Source organism: Zingiber officinale, chromosome 4B (assembly GCF_018446385.1).
Source record: "Zingiber officinale cultivar Zhangliang chromosome 4B, Zo_v1.1, whole genome shotgun sequence".
Lineage (NCBI taxonomy): Eukaryota > Viridiplantae > Streptophyta > Magnoliopsida > Zingiberales > Zingiberaceae > Zingiber > Zingiber officinale.
Window position 1 is genome coordinate 113205363 of NC_055993.1, and position 18575 is coordinate 113223937.

Consider the following 18575-nt stretch of genomic DNA (forward strand, 5'->3'; position numbering starts at 1 on the left):
TATGATGACACATCAATGATATTACAAACTATCTATAAACAATATTTGGGCATATGTTTAAGGAAGGATGCATAGTTAATACAGAAAACATTCAAATTGGATAAGGCAACTTGTTTTTATATTTGATCAAAATAAAATACAATAAAATGTAGCATTCAAAATGTAAAAGAGAGTGAAAAAAAGATATATAAAATAAATAAATAAAAATAAAACTACAAAATATATATATATATATATCCATCTCCTCCCGAATTCCATCCCCACCCCATCTCCATTTTTTCATATTCGAAAAAACTCTGAATCTAAACCAATGGGGACCAAATCTCCATCCTCGAAATTAATTTTATACTAGTATTATTTTACTATTAGTATTAATGATAATATTAATATTAATATCAATAATAATAATAATTTTATTATTAATATTTTTAAAAATAATATTAATATTATTATCAATATTATTTAATGACACTATTATTAATATTTTTAAAAAATAATATTACAATATTATTATTATTATTATACACACACGATAGAAAGAGTGTAAATATCGCTCGTTTGAGAACGTTTTTGTCTTTGAAATTAGAAACATAATCATAGCGGAAAAATAGATTATGAAAGACAAGGTCGATTACTTGGTTCACAGTCCAACGACTATTATTCCAAGGCTGACGATCTCTTGGACCGTTTCTGAATAGGCAATCAACCAAAGTTCTCTTCAAAAATCTTTCAGAGGAGGAAAACTCATACAAGATGTGAGGAAGATAGTAACACACTACTATCCCCTTAAATAAATGCAAGTAATTATATCGACAACATGAAAGTAGAATTTAGTCGGAGAACCTCTTGGCATAGTAGCAGCAATACTTGCATGAACGGAGCAGTAGGAGCATGACAGATCGATAAGAGAATTGATGCCGAGCCTTGGATCTCGAGGTTTTTTTTTATAGATTTCATTCGGTGATCAACTGAAAATCGATCAATCGACTAAAACCTTCCAGTCGATTGAACTTTCTATCAAACGTCTGGTCCATCTTCTTTGCTTGCTTGCTCCGATCTGATCTAATCAATTTTGCAAAATTTATTTTTTTGGTCGACTGAACCTATCCAGTCGATTGGATCCTAGAATTTCTTTTACTATTTCAATCCAATCATATCCATTTTATTCTTTCCAAACTTATTGGGTCAATTGATCATCCTAATCAGTCGACTCAACTTCTGTTTCCTTCTTTGCATGGATATAGATCTATCTGTGCTTATTAACTTGGATTGGCCAATCGAATCAACCTGTTCGGTCGATCGAACCCTTCAGTCAACCTAATTCTCTATTTTCTATCAAACAAAGTTACTAAGAAATAATATGATTACACATGAGTTATGTCTAATTTTGACTAAGAAATATTTGTTGATTTTTTCAATCAGATTAATACCTAAAGTTATCCCAACTGGGGCAAGTATTCACTGCCTTCGAGAATGAAAGACCTTTCCAAGACTTATTTTATAAGGTCTAACTGACTTTTTAGACTTTTTCTTCTGCTTAGTGTCTGATTAACTTGATCCACTAAAATTTTTCTACAATATCGAATTAGCTCAATAGATAAAAAATAGTAAAGTAAAACAATGTTAACAACATTCAAAATACATTGGTCCTTGATGTTCACTCCTGCAAGAATTTTACTTTATCAAGCATCCAGTCAATCTTGGCTTGTGTTCCGACCAATATATCGTAGACAGTCAGACCACCAGTCAATAAACCTACTGACGTTCAATACTCTTCAAAGATTGTTGGGGAAGATAAAGAAAGGACCTCTATCCGCGAGAGCCACTAGTGAGATGTCGATGATCTTGACAACGTTGTCATAACCCGGAGGAAGATGAAGTTGTTAGAGATGCCTGTCAAGCTATAAAAAGGCATCACCGTGAGCTGTGAGCCGTGAGCCGTGAGCCGCAGGAAGAATCGAATCATCTGGAGAGGAGTAGAGGAGCATAAGAGAGGGTTAGAATAGAAGCCGGAGGTGTCCCGACTCATCCACTTTAACACTTAAGTCAGTCTTCGATATGTGAGATGAAGAAGATGCATAATATTCTAATGAAAATAGATGCGTGCAAATATGTACGCGTACCTTGACCTATGGGGGTGGGACTTTCTATAACATAGAGTGAGGGTGAACCAAAGTGTTTGGTCAACAGGATAATAATACGACGATGAGGGCTAAGCAGCCGGAGGGCTTTGGAAGACAGAGCACAGTCAAGGCATGCGGCGATGAGGACGACTTGGAGGCCGAAGGGCTCCAGGAGGTGGTGTACAACAAAGATGTAAGGTGGTGACGTCTCGATGGTTAGAGGGCTCTAGGAGGCAGAGTACAACACTGCGGGGCACGCAGTAGTGGCGAGATTTATCGTCGGAGGTGGCAACGGAGGGGAGGGATCGTAGAGCGAGAGGGAGGACTAGGTTGTGAGGTGCCAATGATATTGACAAAGTTGCCATAACCCGGAGGAAGATAGGGTTGTTAGAGATGTCTGTTGAGCTATAGAAAGGCATCACTGTAAGTCGTGAGCCGCAGGGAGAACCGAATCATCAGGAGAGGAGTAGAGGAGCATAAGAGAGGGTTAGAATAGAAGCCGGAGGTGTCTCGACTCATCCACTCCAACACTCAAGTCAGTCTTCGATAGGTGAGATGAAGAAGATGCATATTCTAATGAAAATAGATGCGTGCAAATATGTACGTGTACCTTGACCCATAGGGGTGGGACTTTCTATAACATAGAGTGAGGGTGAACCAAAGTGTCGGGTCAGCGGGATAATAGTACGACGGTGAGGGCTCAGCAGCCGGAGGGCTTTGGAAGATAGAGCACAGTCAAGGTGTGCGGTGATGACGACGACTTGGAGGTCGGAGGGCTACAGGAGGTGGTGTACAACAAGGATGTAAGGCGGCGACGTCTCGATGGTCGGAGGGCTCTAGGAGGCGGAGTACAACACTGCGGGGTATGCAGCAGCGGTGAGATTTATCGTCGGAGGTGGCAACGGAGGGGAGGTGACCTGATGTGTGTTCGACAACTACATCATAGAGGGAGAGGGAGGACTAGGTTGTGAGGTCGACAGCAAAGGCAGCACAAGAAGGACAGTGAGATAACAAAAGCTGCAATGAGGGAGGCGACATTGCGAGAAGGGTGACATCGTCGAGATCTGTGCCAAGGGTGATGGCCAAGCCGAGGATGACGACATTAGCAAGATATGCGCCGGAAGAAGTGACAGTGACAGCGGCTGGATCTGAGCCAAAGGCGGTGACAACAACAACAACAACGGAACCAAGCCAAAGGCATGCAACGACAACAATGGGATATGCACCAAAAGTGGCGGGAACAGCTGACCTACGCCGGAGGCAGCGAATGTAGATTGTAGAGCAGTGTTGAATTCTAAACATTCTATCTGCTATAACAACATTATCAGTCGACTCACCATCCCTATCAATCGACTAATAATGATCAGTTGAGTTTGTAGCTTGATCCAGAAACCATCTATTTCCTGCAATAATATCATTAGTCAATTGCTCATACTCAATAGTCTACTAATTCATAACAAACTTCGTCAAACCTCGAATTAAGAGTTTAGGGGTCATCAATCGATTACTACTCTCTATAGTTGTCTGCTACCTTTTACTTTAATCTTCCAAAATTAAATTCTTACATTATTATTTAGTATCCGATTAACCTCAATTTATGAGAACTTCTTAGTATTTGATGAATCTTGATTTACCGTAATTTTTTTTTAAGGATAATATGAATTATAATTAAGATTTAGATATTTATGAATTTATTATTACAATAACTTCTACTATTGAAACTAAAGTATTTAAATATTAAATGCTTTAGGGCACCTCAGTCATATTATCATACATTTAATATATATGCTAATATGAGCTATAATTTAGATTTAGATATGCATGACTTTAACATACCGACAATGACAAACCAATTATACATATAATTTGAACATTTGGCACTATAATGAAAGGAAATAAATTATGATGGCCGAATAACCTCTCTATGGAAAGAATTTTATAAGTGAGTCATTCAAATGGTTGTGCTTGCAATACTAATTTTTTTATTCAAATAGTTTAAATTGTTTAATCCTTTTAGTCTATTATTTTTTAGTAATCATTAAATTCTTAATGTGAAAATATAATAATGATGTTAGAAGAACACAGATAAATTATACATCTTATTTGGACTTATATTTAATAAGGAACACCTACTTAATCAAGCATGCAAGACTAATATTTATTTTTTAAATTTAAGTACAAATTAAAGAATTTTCATTAAAAAAATTTGAACATTTTTAATTCGGCTGCACACTGGATTATTTAGGTATCAATTGACTGATGAATGATAATAGTTGATTATTCATAATTAAATCAAAATTAGTAAGAGCTATTTTATCGGTGGAATGGTCAAATTTAATGAAGGAATCGACTGAGAGAGAGAGATAAAAAGGTTATAAACAAAGGATTTCTAGAAAGTTTTTATTATTGTATCTTAGGAGTTTTGAGGAGAGTGTTATTGTATTTTAAAACATCATGAGGCAGATTCGAAACAACTTAAAGTCAAGTTTTTGTATGAAGTTGTTCATTCCATTTCAGTTTAATATTATTTTTATATTTGTGTTTTAGCTTGTATTTGTTTGTAAGCATAGACGATGGTAAAAGGTTTCTTCATCTCTAAAATGTATAATTAGTGATGACCTAATTAGGATGGTAGACCATGGAATAGAATAAGAATCGAAGATTTCAAACCATAGTGAATCAGTTGGTCTCTATGCTTATCTTTACTTTTATGTTGTGTATGTTTGTTTTCGTTGCGTATAGCTCATTATAGAATAGCACACGTGTATAATCAATCGAAACATTATGACTAACTATTCATCGCTCTAACGATGCCATTATCGGTCACCACACATGATTTGGAAAAAAAAAGATATTTTTTTAATATATGATATATGAGCTATAATTTCGATTTGGATATGTATGACTTTAAGATACCAACGATGATAAATCAATTATAAATATGAACCTAAACCCTCTTAAAAAAATAAAAAGAAAAAGAAAGAGAAAAATCAATTATAAATATGGTTTGAATATTATAGTAAAAAGATAATTACGTTATGCTCATCACAAACACCTCTCATAGTCCGTCCTCGAGTTATGTGAAGAAAGATAAATCACGATGTCAACTTATAGCTTACCATTAAGTGGTTAGGAGGTGGAATGAATTTTTTTTAGAGCATGCATTCATTGAAAATTGATCTATGTGCTATTATAATAAATTTGTCATTCTATTATAATAATATAATTTGATATTGATACGGGTTATAATGAATAGACCCAAGAAATGACCTGACAGTCAAGGTCAAGGTGTGTGATAGTCAAAGTCGAGATAGGAGTGTACTTTCCATCTAGCTTCGTTGTTCACCAATATCAAGGCTCTTAGATCTAACTCGATCGGATTACAAGTTGTTCAGGAGAGGGCCAAGCGGCTAGATTAAAGGTCGACCGGGCTTAAGGCACTGGACCTCATAAATCTCTATGTGTGTTCGGTCAAATGAAAGACTGGTCCGGCCTAAAGAATTACCCTCATAAATCTCTATGTGAGCTCGGCCGGATGAATGACCGGTCGAGCCTAAAGCATTTAACCTCATAAATCTCTATATGTTCCTAGTCGGATGAAAGATCGGTCAGGCCTAAAGCACTTAGCCTCATAAATCTCTATGTGTGCCCGATCAGATGAAAGACTGGCCAGGCCTAAAGCACTTAACCTCATAAATTTCTATGTGTGCATGGTAGGATGAAGGATCGGCCGGCCTAAAGCACTTAGCTTCATAAATTTCTATGTGCGTCCGGCAGGATGAAAGACCAGTCGACCTAAAGTACTTAGCTTCATAAATCTCTATGTGTGTCTGACCGGAAGACTAGCCGGGCCTAAAACACTTAGCCTCATAAATCTCTATGTGTGCCTGGCTGGATAAAAGATCGGTTGGGCCTAAAGCACTTAACCTCATAAATTTCTATGTGCGCATAGCCGGATGAAAGACGGGTTAGGCCTAAAGTACTTAGTATTATAAATCTGTCCATATTTGCTTGGCTAGATGAAAGACCTGTTGAACTTAAGGTATTTAACTTCATAAAGCTCTCCATGCATGGCCGGCCATAAAGTTGGTCGGAATTAAGAAACTTAGTTGCACATTTACTTCTAAATGGATCTTTAGTACACAGTTTATCAGATGGTCGCTTAAACGGATTTCTAGCATATTCAATGTATCATATAAATCTCTGACTAGGTTTATAACAACATCTAATACATAATCAAGCAACTTAATGCAAGGACAAGCATAAGGGCGGTCGACCTTGTTAGCTGACCGAGATATATATCTAACAGGCAAGAAACAGATAATGTTTTAATAACCTATCAGAATTGTCCGAAAATATTCCTTTGTGACCTCCTTTCGAGGCTATCTTGTTTCCCATCAGTCGACCATTTATGAAAGCATATTCTTTTAATGGCTTCATCAACGGTCTAAGCCATAAAAGACAAAAGAGGTACATCTGTGGTTAGATATATAAAAGATTTATGGGACACTTGTTACACTTTTCATTACTTAACAAACTAACAAAACTCTAACACACGATGTCACCTCATGATCACGAAGGTTATAATAAGCAGTGGCGTAGCCAAAATTTTCAATCAGGAGGGGCGATTTTCACCATCTAAAAGCCGAAATTTCAAATTTAAGGAGATGAAATGAACTTAAATTCGAAATTTTTGACCATAGACCTTGGTTCTAGTTGAACAATGATCCGTCGATCTCCAAAGCTTATTTATGATTCAAAGTTGAAAAATCATTTGTAATCTCATTTTCTTATAATATTTAGCATTCCTACATACGAGGTTTTCATTTGCGATCTAAATAACCATCCTAATTAACAACCTAATAAAATAAAATTTATACTTTACTGCTCTCCTTCAATTAATGAAATATTAAAAGAAGAACGAAATAATTTACTCCTCTTGGAATATCATTGTTTTTGAGAAAAATAGAGAAAAGAAAATAGGGAGGAATAAGCAAAAGAGGAGAACTATACCTTATTTATTAACAACCTTCACTAGTTTCGGTGAGTTTGGTAACCACAGAAAGAGAGCAAGGCAAGACAAAATATGACTATTCTTGCGGTGCCAATAAAATCCTAAAAAACACGAGAAGAGGAAGAAGTTGCGAGGGCTAAGGGTTACTCTTGTTGCTGAAAGAGGGTAGCAGTTGATGCTACATTTCTTGCTTACCAGAGAAGAGAAAGGAGAAGAAAAGAGAACTCTTGTGCTCAAGAAGAGAAGGAAAAAAAGTGGTAAGTTTACTACTATTGAAGAAGAAGCAAATGAGGAAGAAGAGGAAGAGAAAAATAAAAGAGAGAGATGGACGAAAGGGTGACATAAGGTACAATGGGTCGGGGTTGCAATATTCTTACATAGAAAAGGGTGAGAAAAAAAATGAAATAAAAAGTTTATTCAAAAAATATCCTAATTTATTTTAAATTGATCAAATTCGTTTAAATCTTAAACTTGGTTCGGCTATAGCTTAACCAAATCAACTCTAAATCAATTCTTTTTTGAACTAATGTAATCCTTATCTCGCACCTACCTGTTAGAGTTAGTTCAAACTTGATTCAATTTTATTTAGCACTCTCACTTCATGTCCTATGATTTAGTTCATCCATTTATTATTATATATTTTATTTTTAAAATCCAATACTTAATATTTTAAGTTGTGATATTTCTTAATAAAAGCGGCACCAATGGATAACTTAGGTTGTGGTCTTTTCAAATATGTGATCAATTTCAATTTATGAAAATGAACAGTGATGAATCAGCCATCAAAGTGATGATGAAGACTTTCAAATATATAATATTAATATTTTAACAAAATGTGAGAGGGGGTAGTTGATATAGCGAATCTGTCACATCCGCTAATCAAATTGTACAAATGTATATTCCACTGAACCCCTTAATTAAACAATAATGTTGTAGTAACAAGCCCAGGATCGATCCGAGGAACCAACGGTAGAATGTAATTTAGGATTGTCTTTATTTCCTATTTTTGGGGTTTTCGATATAAAAATGGAATTGGGGGGAATTAAACTTGAATTTAAATCTAACAAATAAAAAGTACATCGGTAAAGAAATTAATCTAAAGCATAACTAAAACCTAACTATGTGCCAATGAACAAATCATTACGCATTGTCACACTACGTTGTGATAAATCCATCAACACACTTAAACTAAATATGAAATAACAAGACAGAAATAAAATCTAATCTAAGCAGAATTTAAACCCTAACTTATAACTTAAACACTAAACAATTAACTAAGCATCAAACAAGAATTAAACAACTACCAAACATGAATTAAACTTCAACAAAACAAAGAAATGCTAAATTGCAATGATAAGAATACTAATAAAACACTAATAAAACGAAATAAATCCTAACCAATCCAACTAACAACCAATCCATACAAGTTTCACACTCTTGCCGTCACACGAGAGTGCCAAAGTTGAGACCACCCAACTTTGGACCTCAGTGGAGAACTTCAGCAGCGTATCAGCTCAAGGAATGCTCAGCTACACCGACGGACCACCCCCGGCGAGCTAAAACAACCCAAAACCCCAAGAATGGCCGAAAATCTGGATTTCTGCAACCTCCCAACTCTGAATCTGGAATGATGCTATGAATGTTGGTGTGATGTCGGATGGAGCTCAGGAACGTCGGAGGACCACCGCCGAACGTCGCTGATGGGAATCGGAGTCGCCGATTGGAAGACCACCTCCAAATCGGTGCGGGAACAGAGAAGGACAGAAACGCAGAATTCGCAGGAGGGAACACCCGCCGGAGGCTCCAGATGATCGGGATGAGCTGCCGTGAAGCTCTACAATGAAGTTGAAGCTTGATAGATTGATTGTTGGAAGAATCGGGGCCGAAATCCGCTGGAAGACGCGCGCCGGGACTGAGCTGCGCGAAGGGGATCGACGAAGGAAGCTGGGTACTGTAGCTTCTGTTTTGAATCAGATCTGGATCTGAACGGACGGCTGGGATTGATTTGGAGCTAAATCAACGGTGAAAGTTTGCCCAAAATCTGATCTGAATGTACTGATGTTGATCTAGGGTCTGGATCTACTCTCCCGTAGGTCGGATCGATCAGATCATCACTGGATGGCCTGGATCTGCACAGTCGTCATTGAACGGTCCAGATTAATCCGGCTGGATCAATGGCTGGATGAACTCAGATCTGGATTAAAACTTCTAGATCTTCATCAATGGCTTAGATCTGCTCCCCATTAGGTTGGATCGGCCAGATCTTCAACGGATGGTTCATATCTGTCCTATTCTTGACGAACGGTCCATAATGCTTCAAAGCTTGATCTTCTTGTTTGGACTCCGATTCGAGCCCAATTTCGGTCCAAATAGATCCAAATTTAAGATCCTTTGATGCCTGCAAAATAAGAATTAAATATTAGCATCAAATAACACCAAAAATAATATAATTTGCAATTAAGTCCAAAAATACACACTATGCACAAAATGTGATATAATCATGATTTAAACTATGAAATCAACATCAAATCATGCATATATGAATCAAAATAATGCAGTAAAATCATGGTTATCAGTAGTCGCACTCCCTCTCATCCATGTGGCTACGCCCTTGATAATAAGTGGTCTATAAAGGGGGTCTTCTCCGTTAGCAAGGTACGCAATTTCCATCATCTGCACCTTATTCTCGCATGAACACCTTTCTCTGTGATTCTTCATTCCTTCATTCAGGACCATACTAACTTGAGCATCGGAGGGCCTTGCTAGGAATCCTATCCCTGATTTTTGGTCATTAACACTCTGTTGGATCGTCGGAGTGTGCACAGAATCGCAAGGAGATATCTCTAAGAAGGAAAAAGGATTGTTCTAGTCAACCTTTTAGTCATCGTTCCTAGTGCACCATCTTTCCCCTTTTTAGATAGGATTATACATAATGGAGGGTGCCTATTTAATAAGGAAGTCATTCAAATAATTATGCTTGCAATCCTAACCTTTTTAAATAGAAATTTTAAAAAAATATGTATATGGGATGTCTACACAAGTTTAAAATGTTAAATACTTTAAGTGTATTGTTTTTTTAGTAATCATTAAATTCTTAATATGAACAATATAATAATGATATTAGAATAACACAAATGAATTAAATATGTGGTTTGGATTTGTATTTAATAAGGAACGCCAACTTAATCAATCATGCAAGACTCATATTTATTTTTTTTTAAAAATGTAAGTAGAAATTAATGAAATTTTTTGTAAAAAAAAAAGGTTTGAATATTATGTACTTGGAATTGTATTGTATTGTATTTTAGATTTTAGCTTTTATTAAGAAGAAAGTTGATTTTAAAATGGAAAAGGGAGGCTATTTGTCTAAAATTATGGAAAATATTTTTTATGTTTAGTGAATATATATTTATGGTAAAAGAAATTTTACTTTTGATGATCAATAAATATGAACATTTTCATTTAAAAAAATGAGAAACTTATTTAATCAATCCATGTGCAAGCTCGTTACACATTCAATAAATCCTCTACCCAATCCACAAGTGCTTTAACGCTGTCATTGACAACACCTAGATTTTTCAAAGTAATAGCTTGTCTGAGTCAAATTATTTAATTAAATGTTCGCTAGAACTAATCGATCAAAATAAATTGGTGGCTTTAAATAGATATATATCATATTAGTTAGAGGAGTCTATTTGCCAAGCTGGCGAATTGATTTAAGAGAGGTAGTCAGGCTAGGAATACTAGTCCAAATAGGTCGACTAGACTAATCAACTCAAGTGAGCGATGGAGCAAAATAAATGAGGCAGACCAAGACTTAGACTGAAGGGATTAGTTGGTCCAGGACTTAGTCCAAATATGTTGGCTAGGAAGGGATTAGTTGGTCTAAGCAAATAAGAGGCTAATTAAGTTGGTCAATCCATCATTAAGATGATGTGCACCTCCAACGAGTTAAGCATGTAACCACAAGTCGTTAGTGCCGAGCCAGGGATGGGTTCACCGGCGGCAAGCGAATGAAGTAGAAGGGAAAAAAGCAACAACGTAACTGTAGCTACAGTATATATGAACATACCTCCGTTGAAGTCTGGGGGTACACGTTACCCAAGGCGTGCGCACTTCTCAGAACATACCTGGAAAGGATGTCAGAAAAGTATGTCTGGCGCCATACCTTAACAACCCGGACATATCCCTGATGTGACAATGGAAGCTTCTACCATACGATTCTTCGTCTGACCATGCCGCCAACCATGCCGCTTGTCGGTGACACTGGTCCCTAGAAAGATATCGCAAACTGCTCCTTTTGTCCGTTATTGGGTCGAGCGGGAGAGTCGTTCAGTCAATCTGCCATCCGGGTGACCTTATGGCCGGGCCGAGCGAGAGAGTCCGCTCGGCCAATGGTCCACTGTCTCGGCTCCGTCTGGTCGAGCGAGGAAGTATGTGCTTGCTTGGTTGGGGCTGCGTCCACTGTTCAACCGAGCAAGACGGTCGCTCGGCCTTCGTCCTTCCCTGCTTGATCTTTTATGAGCGTCGGAAGCTCGGTATTCGACCGAGCTGTCAAAGTGTTGGATCGGCTACTCTTCATGCTGATCGGGAAGGTGGTTCACCCGATCAGGCGCCTGCCTAGGACATTGACCACTTTGATCGTGATCCTCCACGTGACGATGAGACCCTCTACCAAGCAAGCCCCGTCCTTACCACCTGATCAAATAATAATAATAATAATAATAATTATTATTATTATTAATTTAGACGTCCCAACAACTTTAGTTGATTAGTTTGGAAGATAAACGGTCTTTCTTATATTCACTTTCCTATTGAATAAATCTAACAATTTAAAAGCTCACTTCTAAAATATTCTCCATTTAGGATTCCAATCTTGTCGATCTTATTATTCCTTTGAGAGTTTTTATCAATGATAATTTGTTATATATATATAACAGATAGATAATCTTCTCTTCTGATTCATCTATCAGAAAAATTCGGATCAATTTATAGACATTTAGAATTTCAAAATATTCATCCTAGTGGTGATAATTTTCTCTGAATCCGATAGATGATCTGATATCTAATCCGAATAAAGGAGGGTATAAAAGAATTTTTTTAGATCAGATTAAATAATTAGATAATCGGATAATCAGGTATGAATATTTTGATAATCAAGTATGGAGTGGGTTTAGTAGAATCATACTCGTACCTGAATACCTGATTATATATATATATATATATATATATATATACACACTTGCACACCCTTATACAAAGTGGGTACCTGATGCAGCCAAAATCTATATATATATATATTTTAATTTATCTCTCATATGCACGTAACAACTCTCTTCTCTCCTTTGATTACATGCAAGGTGGTACCATTAAACCAACACTATCAATCTTGGTGCTGGTTTGTAAAAATCACCTTGATGGATGGTGCTAGTTTGGTGATGCCAGAACCACCTTGGTGCTGGTTTTTACAAATCTTAGTGTTAATTTTTAAAGAACAGCACCAACATCAAGTGGTGTTGGTTTGTAGAAACAAGCACTTGGTTCGTAAACCAGCACCAAGTGTAGAAATCAGCATCACCTTAATGCTAGTTTATAAAAATCAACACCACAAGTCAGCACCAAGTGTATAAACCAACATCACCTTAATGTTAGTTTGTAAAAATCAATGTCACTTTAGTGCTGGTTTCTACAAATTAGTACCAAGGTAGATGATGCTAATTTGGTTATGTCATCACTAGAAACCAGCACCACCTTGGTGCTGGTTTGTAAACACTAGCACCAAGGTGGATGATTCTGGTTTAGTGATATCAGCACCACCTTGGTACTAATGTTTACAAACTAGCACTAAGGTGGATGGTTATGGTTTGATGATGTCAGCATCATCTTAGTGTTGGTTTCTATAAACCAGTACCAAGATAGTGTTGACTTATAGAAACTAACACTACCTTATATGTAATCAAAGAAGAGAGAAGAAAATTATTACAGACAGATGAGAGAAATTTTAAAAAATAAATAAATTTTGACGGTGTCAAATCACCTATATCGGATGTTACCCATAGTCACTCATATAAAGATGTATAAACTATGTTTTTTTTTAAAAAAATATGATTTTCTCCTCACTAGGACTTTTCACGTTTTCATTTTCTCTTCTCCATCTCAACTAACGTCGCCATCTCATTTTTCCACTTTTAAACCCTAAACCCTGTAACTAAGCATTTTTGGATGAAAATAAGATGAAATCCTAATTTTCGACAAGGGACGAGGAGTGTACTGTCAAGGTATTTGTCATTATTAATCTTATTTGAAGGTAAGAATCCAAAAGTGAGAAAGAGTTATTTCTAATCTTTATTTACATTTTTGTTTTTTGAAGTTTGAACCGGAAAGTCATTGTTGGTTTCTTTATTTTATTTTATGTTGTCTTTTCTTTTTTTAACATACATTACAATACCATTTTCATGTCTATAAAATGGACCCAACAAATCCTACAACAGAAAATGAAATACCACTATGGAAGTAAATCGTGAGGTTCCACAAGTTGTACAAAATAATTGATGTCTCTCCTAGTGCAACAAAAACAAGAAGGTTAATATATAAGATTTGGAATCATTTTGGAAGAAAAAAAATTTAAAATAATAGCTAAAGCAATTTGCAACTACGATGAGAAATCCTTTTTTTGGTAATAATAAACATGGGACAACACACTTTTAAAATCATTTCAAAATTTGTCCAAAATGAATTGTTAGTGATATAAGGCAAAAAAAAAAAAAATAGTAATTGAAGAGAAAAACAAGGAAGACTCTGCTATTACTTTCAATTTGACCAAGAAATATCAAAATGTATTCTTATTGAAATGATAATTCTACATAAATATTCATTCATCCACAATAGTAGAGCATCATGAATTTTATAAGCTTTTAGCAAGTCTTCACCCTTTATTCAAAGTTCCATGTTGCAATACCATTAAGGGTGATATATTGATAATGTATGACTATGAAAAGGCAAGCTCATTGACTTTGTTGGAATCTAATAAATGACGGATTGTTTTATCCATTGATATACAAATAGTATCTAATCAGAGGAAGAGATTTTTTTGTCTTTGACGGTCCATTTTATAGATGATAATTTGACTTTGCAAAGTCATATTTTGAGACATACTTTTTTGCTGGTCACACAAATATGTAATATTTCTCATACTTGTTTTATGATTTCAATTAATCAAATACTTTTATATATATATATATATATATATATATATATACACACACATGGGATAGGTTTGCTTATGCTAGCTCTCCACATATTTTATAAGTCCTTGCTAATGTGATACTTGAGATTGAAATATTGATAGTAACATATCCACCATTACTATTAATAATTCCACTAATGATTCTTTTATAAACTATGCTATTCATTTTTTTTGAAAATCGAAAAGCTTTGAACCATGTTTAGTATATTGCTATTATTCATTGTCATCACCATTCTTGCATCTTGTTAGATCCCTTTATATTAGTCCACACCTTAGTTTATTTCAATAGGAAACTATAAAAGATGTTAATAATAATAATTAAATCAACTGTAACTCTTCTGGAAATAATTTAATTGATCTTTTATAATAAAGATCAATTAAAAAAATAGATTTACATGAAGACCTCTCGTCATTGTGCCAATGCACAAATCATGACAGTATTTAGTAAGATATCATAACTATTCAATCTTGTAACCTAGCCTTTCACTGAATGGTGGTCTTGCAATTCAGTTCTTTCATCATTGTACACCATGACTTACATAGAATTTAAGACCAAGTTATTTTAAAATGCTATCTGAAAAGAATTAAATTAATTAAATATCATAGTGCAAAGTATCTTTATGATGTCAATTTTCCATGCTAAAAAAATTGTTTGTCATCTTTAAACCCAAGCAATTCACTTGCTCTTTCATTTACCTCTAAAATCAGTCCACACTATATATACACAAGAGAAAGGGATAATCAAAACGTGAGAGAAAAAGAACAAGAAAAATGTTTCATGAAGTAAACTCATAGGTCGTCAAAAGCCTTTGCAATTGTTTATTAAACTCAGTCCTTGAATTGTAGCAACCAAAAAACTCGGAAACATATAGGGAAAAAAATATTGAAACTTGAGAGATACTCTCCTGCCACCCAGCCTAATCGAAGAGGGAGAATCCCATGTCCTCGTCGCTCTCCTCCTTCTCTTCCTTCTTCTCTTCAGCAGGAGGTGCCTCAGGAGCAGAACCAACACCACCACTGGAACTAGCAGCAGCTACACCAGATGGAGCACCACCACTGACAAATGCACCGCCGCCGCCGCCGACTATCACCTATACTACAAACAAAGCACATAATTGCTATGTAAGGTGACAGTGCACTACATAAACTTGCAATGAAATCAATGCATAAGGAGAAAAGAGGTGGAAATAAAAGGTAGGCAAAGACGAGAGATACATGCTAGCTGAGAAGATTCACAGAACACGAAAAGTGCTAAATCTCAAAAGAAACAAAAGCTAGAAACCACAATTGCAAGAGCAATTTGTTTTCACCGTCCATTGGTAAACTGTAATATTACTTAATATTACTTTGCAAAAAGCTCCACCGTATTTCAACTGGTTAGCAAGGTGGTAACTTCACCAAAAAAAATTCTAATCTCAGACCAGCACTAGAGGATTCATCTTTTCTTCCCCCTTTTTTCAATCAAATGATGGATATCGGAAGAACATGGTGCACTGCCATGAATCTGGCATCATATCCAGAGTTCTTTGACCAACCATGTAAGAAAGTGTTTCTATTAATATTCCATGATAGCATGAAATAATTCGATTACAACATTTGGCCAGCCATGAACATGAACAAATGGTGCATTGGGTGATAATAAAGTTACATGTCTACATGTGGTTACTAGTCAGCCATTAACGTCCGATTGTTTCAAGTGGACCATAAAAAATAATTCATGTGACAAAATGTTGAAAGAGTCTCTCATCCATACATGTTCACCACATAAAAGGTTGTAATTCAATATAAACCAACCATGTTTCCCTCAAACCACTTAATATGGGACTAAACTCCCATGCACATTAGTGTCCATTTTTCCAAAAATGGAAAAAAAAAATCATTCACTTTCTCAACAATGTATTTTTCCATTCATTTGTTAATGTATCAATGATTCAAGACAAACACATATCTCATTTCAAATTCTAAACTTGTGTGGTTACAGTTGATCAAACGACTTTAAGGTAGCTCGCACCACACCCTCAATCAGAATGAGCAAATAACCACACAGAAAAGACATTGAAACACGCCTAAATCAGAAACCACCACAAATCAAGGAAACACGGATGGAACATAGGAACAAATCAAGGACGTTAGTCGAGCGAAAATCGATCAATCACCTGGAATACTGCTGATGACGGGGAGACTAACGAGAAGGAAGACTGAACGCCGCCGGAGGCATCAACACCGAGCACAGCCTGCACGAGACGCCGCTGGAGATCAAAGGTCGAAGCAGCCGACGCCTCAAGGTCCCCGGAGAGCTGCTTCGCGCTCCATTCACCACCGGAGGTGCGACACACAAAGGTAAAGACGCCCATTATGTACTGCTGCTGCCCCTTCCTTCGTCAGCCGCCGGCACGGGAACTCCAACCCTAGTTCGGATGTTTCCTGCTCCGCATTATAAGGCAGACGCACATTTGGTTAGACATAAAAGCTTAAGGCACTTCCAGTTAATAACGAAAATGCCCTCACGGCTAATAGTAATAATCAACGATTTTAAGATTAATTTTTAGCTGATGTAGAATATCAACAAAAGTGCTTTACTTTTGCTTGTCTGGTATAAAAGGCTGTTGTACTGTGAAAAAACAGAGGGCAGATTCTCTGGATCGTAAAAGGCGATTCAGGGGATGGTCCCTTGACTTGGATTGGTTCAGAAGATGGTTCCCATTCATAAAATAGGTGGAAATCATTCATCTCTACCAATCCAGATCAAGGGACCATCCCCTGGATCGCTTTTTGCGGTCCAGAGGATCTGGACTGGAAAAAACATCACATAATTTATTTATTTAGGGGTGTAAATAAACATCCGTTACATTCATCAGTCTGTAACCTGGGCACTGCACCCTTCCGCTCGTTGCTGCGCCTGGCCCGTAATTCTGGTACTCACCGTAGTAAAGCCTGTTCAATGCGAAGCTCCCGTTCCATGTCATCCATCCTGCTGCCTCCACTATCCCCTCGATGTACGACTGCATGTACACCGTCCTTGAGAACTCCTTCCATGGCCGTCCCAGGAAGGTCTTCATTGAGTAGTTCGCCGCCACCAGCTCCGACGCTGCCCCAATCGTGCAGTTGTGGATGGAGAAGCCGATGCTCTCGTTGTAGAGAGTTCTACCCTGCGCCGTCACTACGTTCACCTGCCCCTGGAGCGATAAGCGCGCGTAGATGTGGCAGTTCTGGAACACGGCGGTGGCATCACCAAAGATGAAGTCGATGGTGCCGTGGACCTCACAGTCACGATAGAATTGGTTGTTTGAGTGCACATAGAGTGTATCCTGATACCCGAGAAACTTGCAACGGTAGAAAATGGAGAGGTCGGCATTGTTCCGCATTGCCACTACCTGTTGCTTCGCCGACCCTGCCGTGTTCTCGAAGGTCATGTCCTGGGGGCAATGAACTGATCCTCATGTACCGCTGCACCAAACATAAATTTACATGATACTAATTGAAGGCAATGACTTGGTTGATGCTTTGCTCACCGAATGTCGCAATGTCGTAGGTTTCCCAGCCGTCCTCGACATTGCGGTTGGATGTGATCACAGTCCGATCTGCTCCTGCACCAATCAAAATCAAATTCTTTTTAATCTCGGGCACGAACACGTTCTCCCGGTATGCCCCTTCATTGACATAGATGGCGAAGTAGCCACCCTCTTCGACAGTAGTGTCGTTAGGGGCGAAAGCGATCGCTTCCCCAATGGTGTTGAAGTTGTCGGTGCCGCCTTGGGCCACCCTCACCGACTATGACTGATTTACCGGCACCACCACATCGAGTCGAGTCCAGCGACGATTGAATAACACTACAAAAATGCCTGTGATTAACGACGGGAGTACCGACGGGATCACAACTCCGTCGGAGTTTGCCGACTGATTCTACTTCTGTCGGTATCTTCCGACGGATATAGGTTCCGTTGGTAATTACCGACAGAACCATAATTCCGTCGGAACTTACCGACGGAATTGTGAATTCCGTCGGTAATTACCGACGAAATTGTGAATTCCGTCGGTAATTACCGACGAAATTGGATAATCAGTCGGTAATTACCGACGGACCTAATTTCAATCGGAATGCCGCGCGACGAGATAACGGATTTACAAGAGTCGGGTTTAGCTTTTTTATGTATTTCCGATGGAATTAATATTCCGTCGATAAATAGGTACA

General features: G+C 37.3%; 1 protein-coding gene and 1 pseudogene across 1 annotated transcript; both read right to left on the minus strand.

Annotated features, from left to right (window-relative positions):
* Window positions 1–15179: 15179 nt before the first annotated feature.
* On the minus strand, window positions 15180–16816 carry LOC121977861 (60S acidic ribosomal protein P3-like). Its single transcript, XM_042530270.1, has 2 exons — window positions 16540–16816; window positions 15180–15474 (listed from the first exon to the last, which is right to left on the minus strand). The coding sequence occupies exons 1-2, from the start codon at window positions 16735–16737 to the stop codon at window positions 15301–15303; spliced, it is 372 nt and encodes a 123-aa protein (XP_042386204.1). The 5' UTR covers window positions 16738–16816; the 3' UTR covers window positions 15180–15300.
* Window positions 16817–17205: 389 nt separating this feature from the next.
* On the minus strand, window positions 17206–18347 carry LOC121978542 (annotated as a pseudogene).
* Between the last annotated feature and the right edge of the window lie 228 nt (window positions 18348–18575).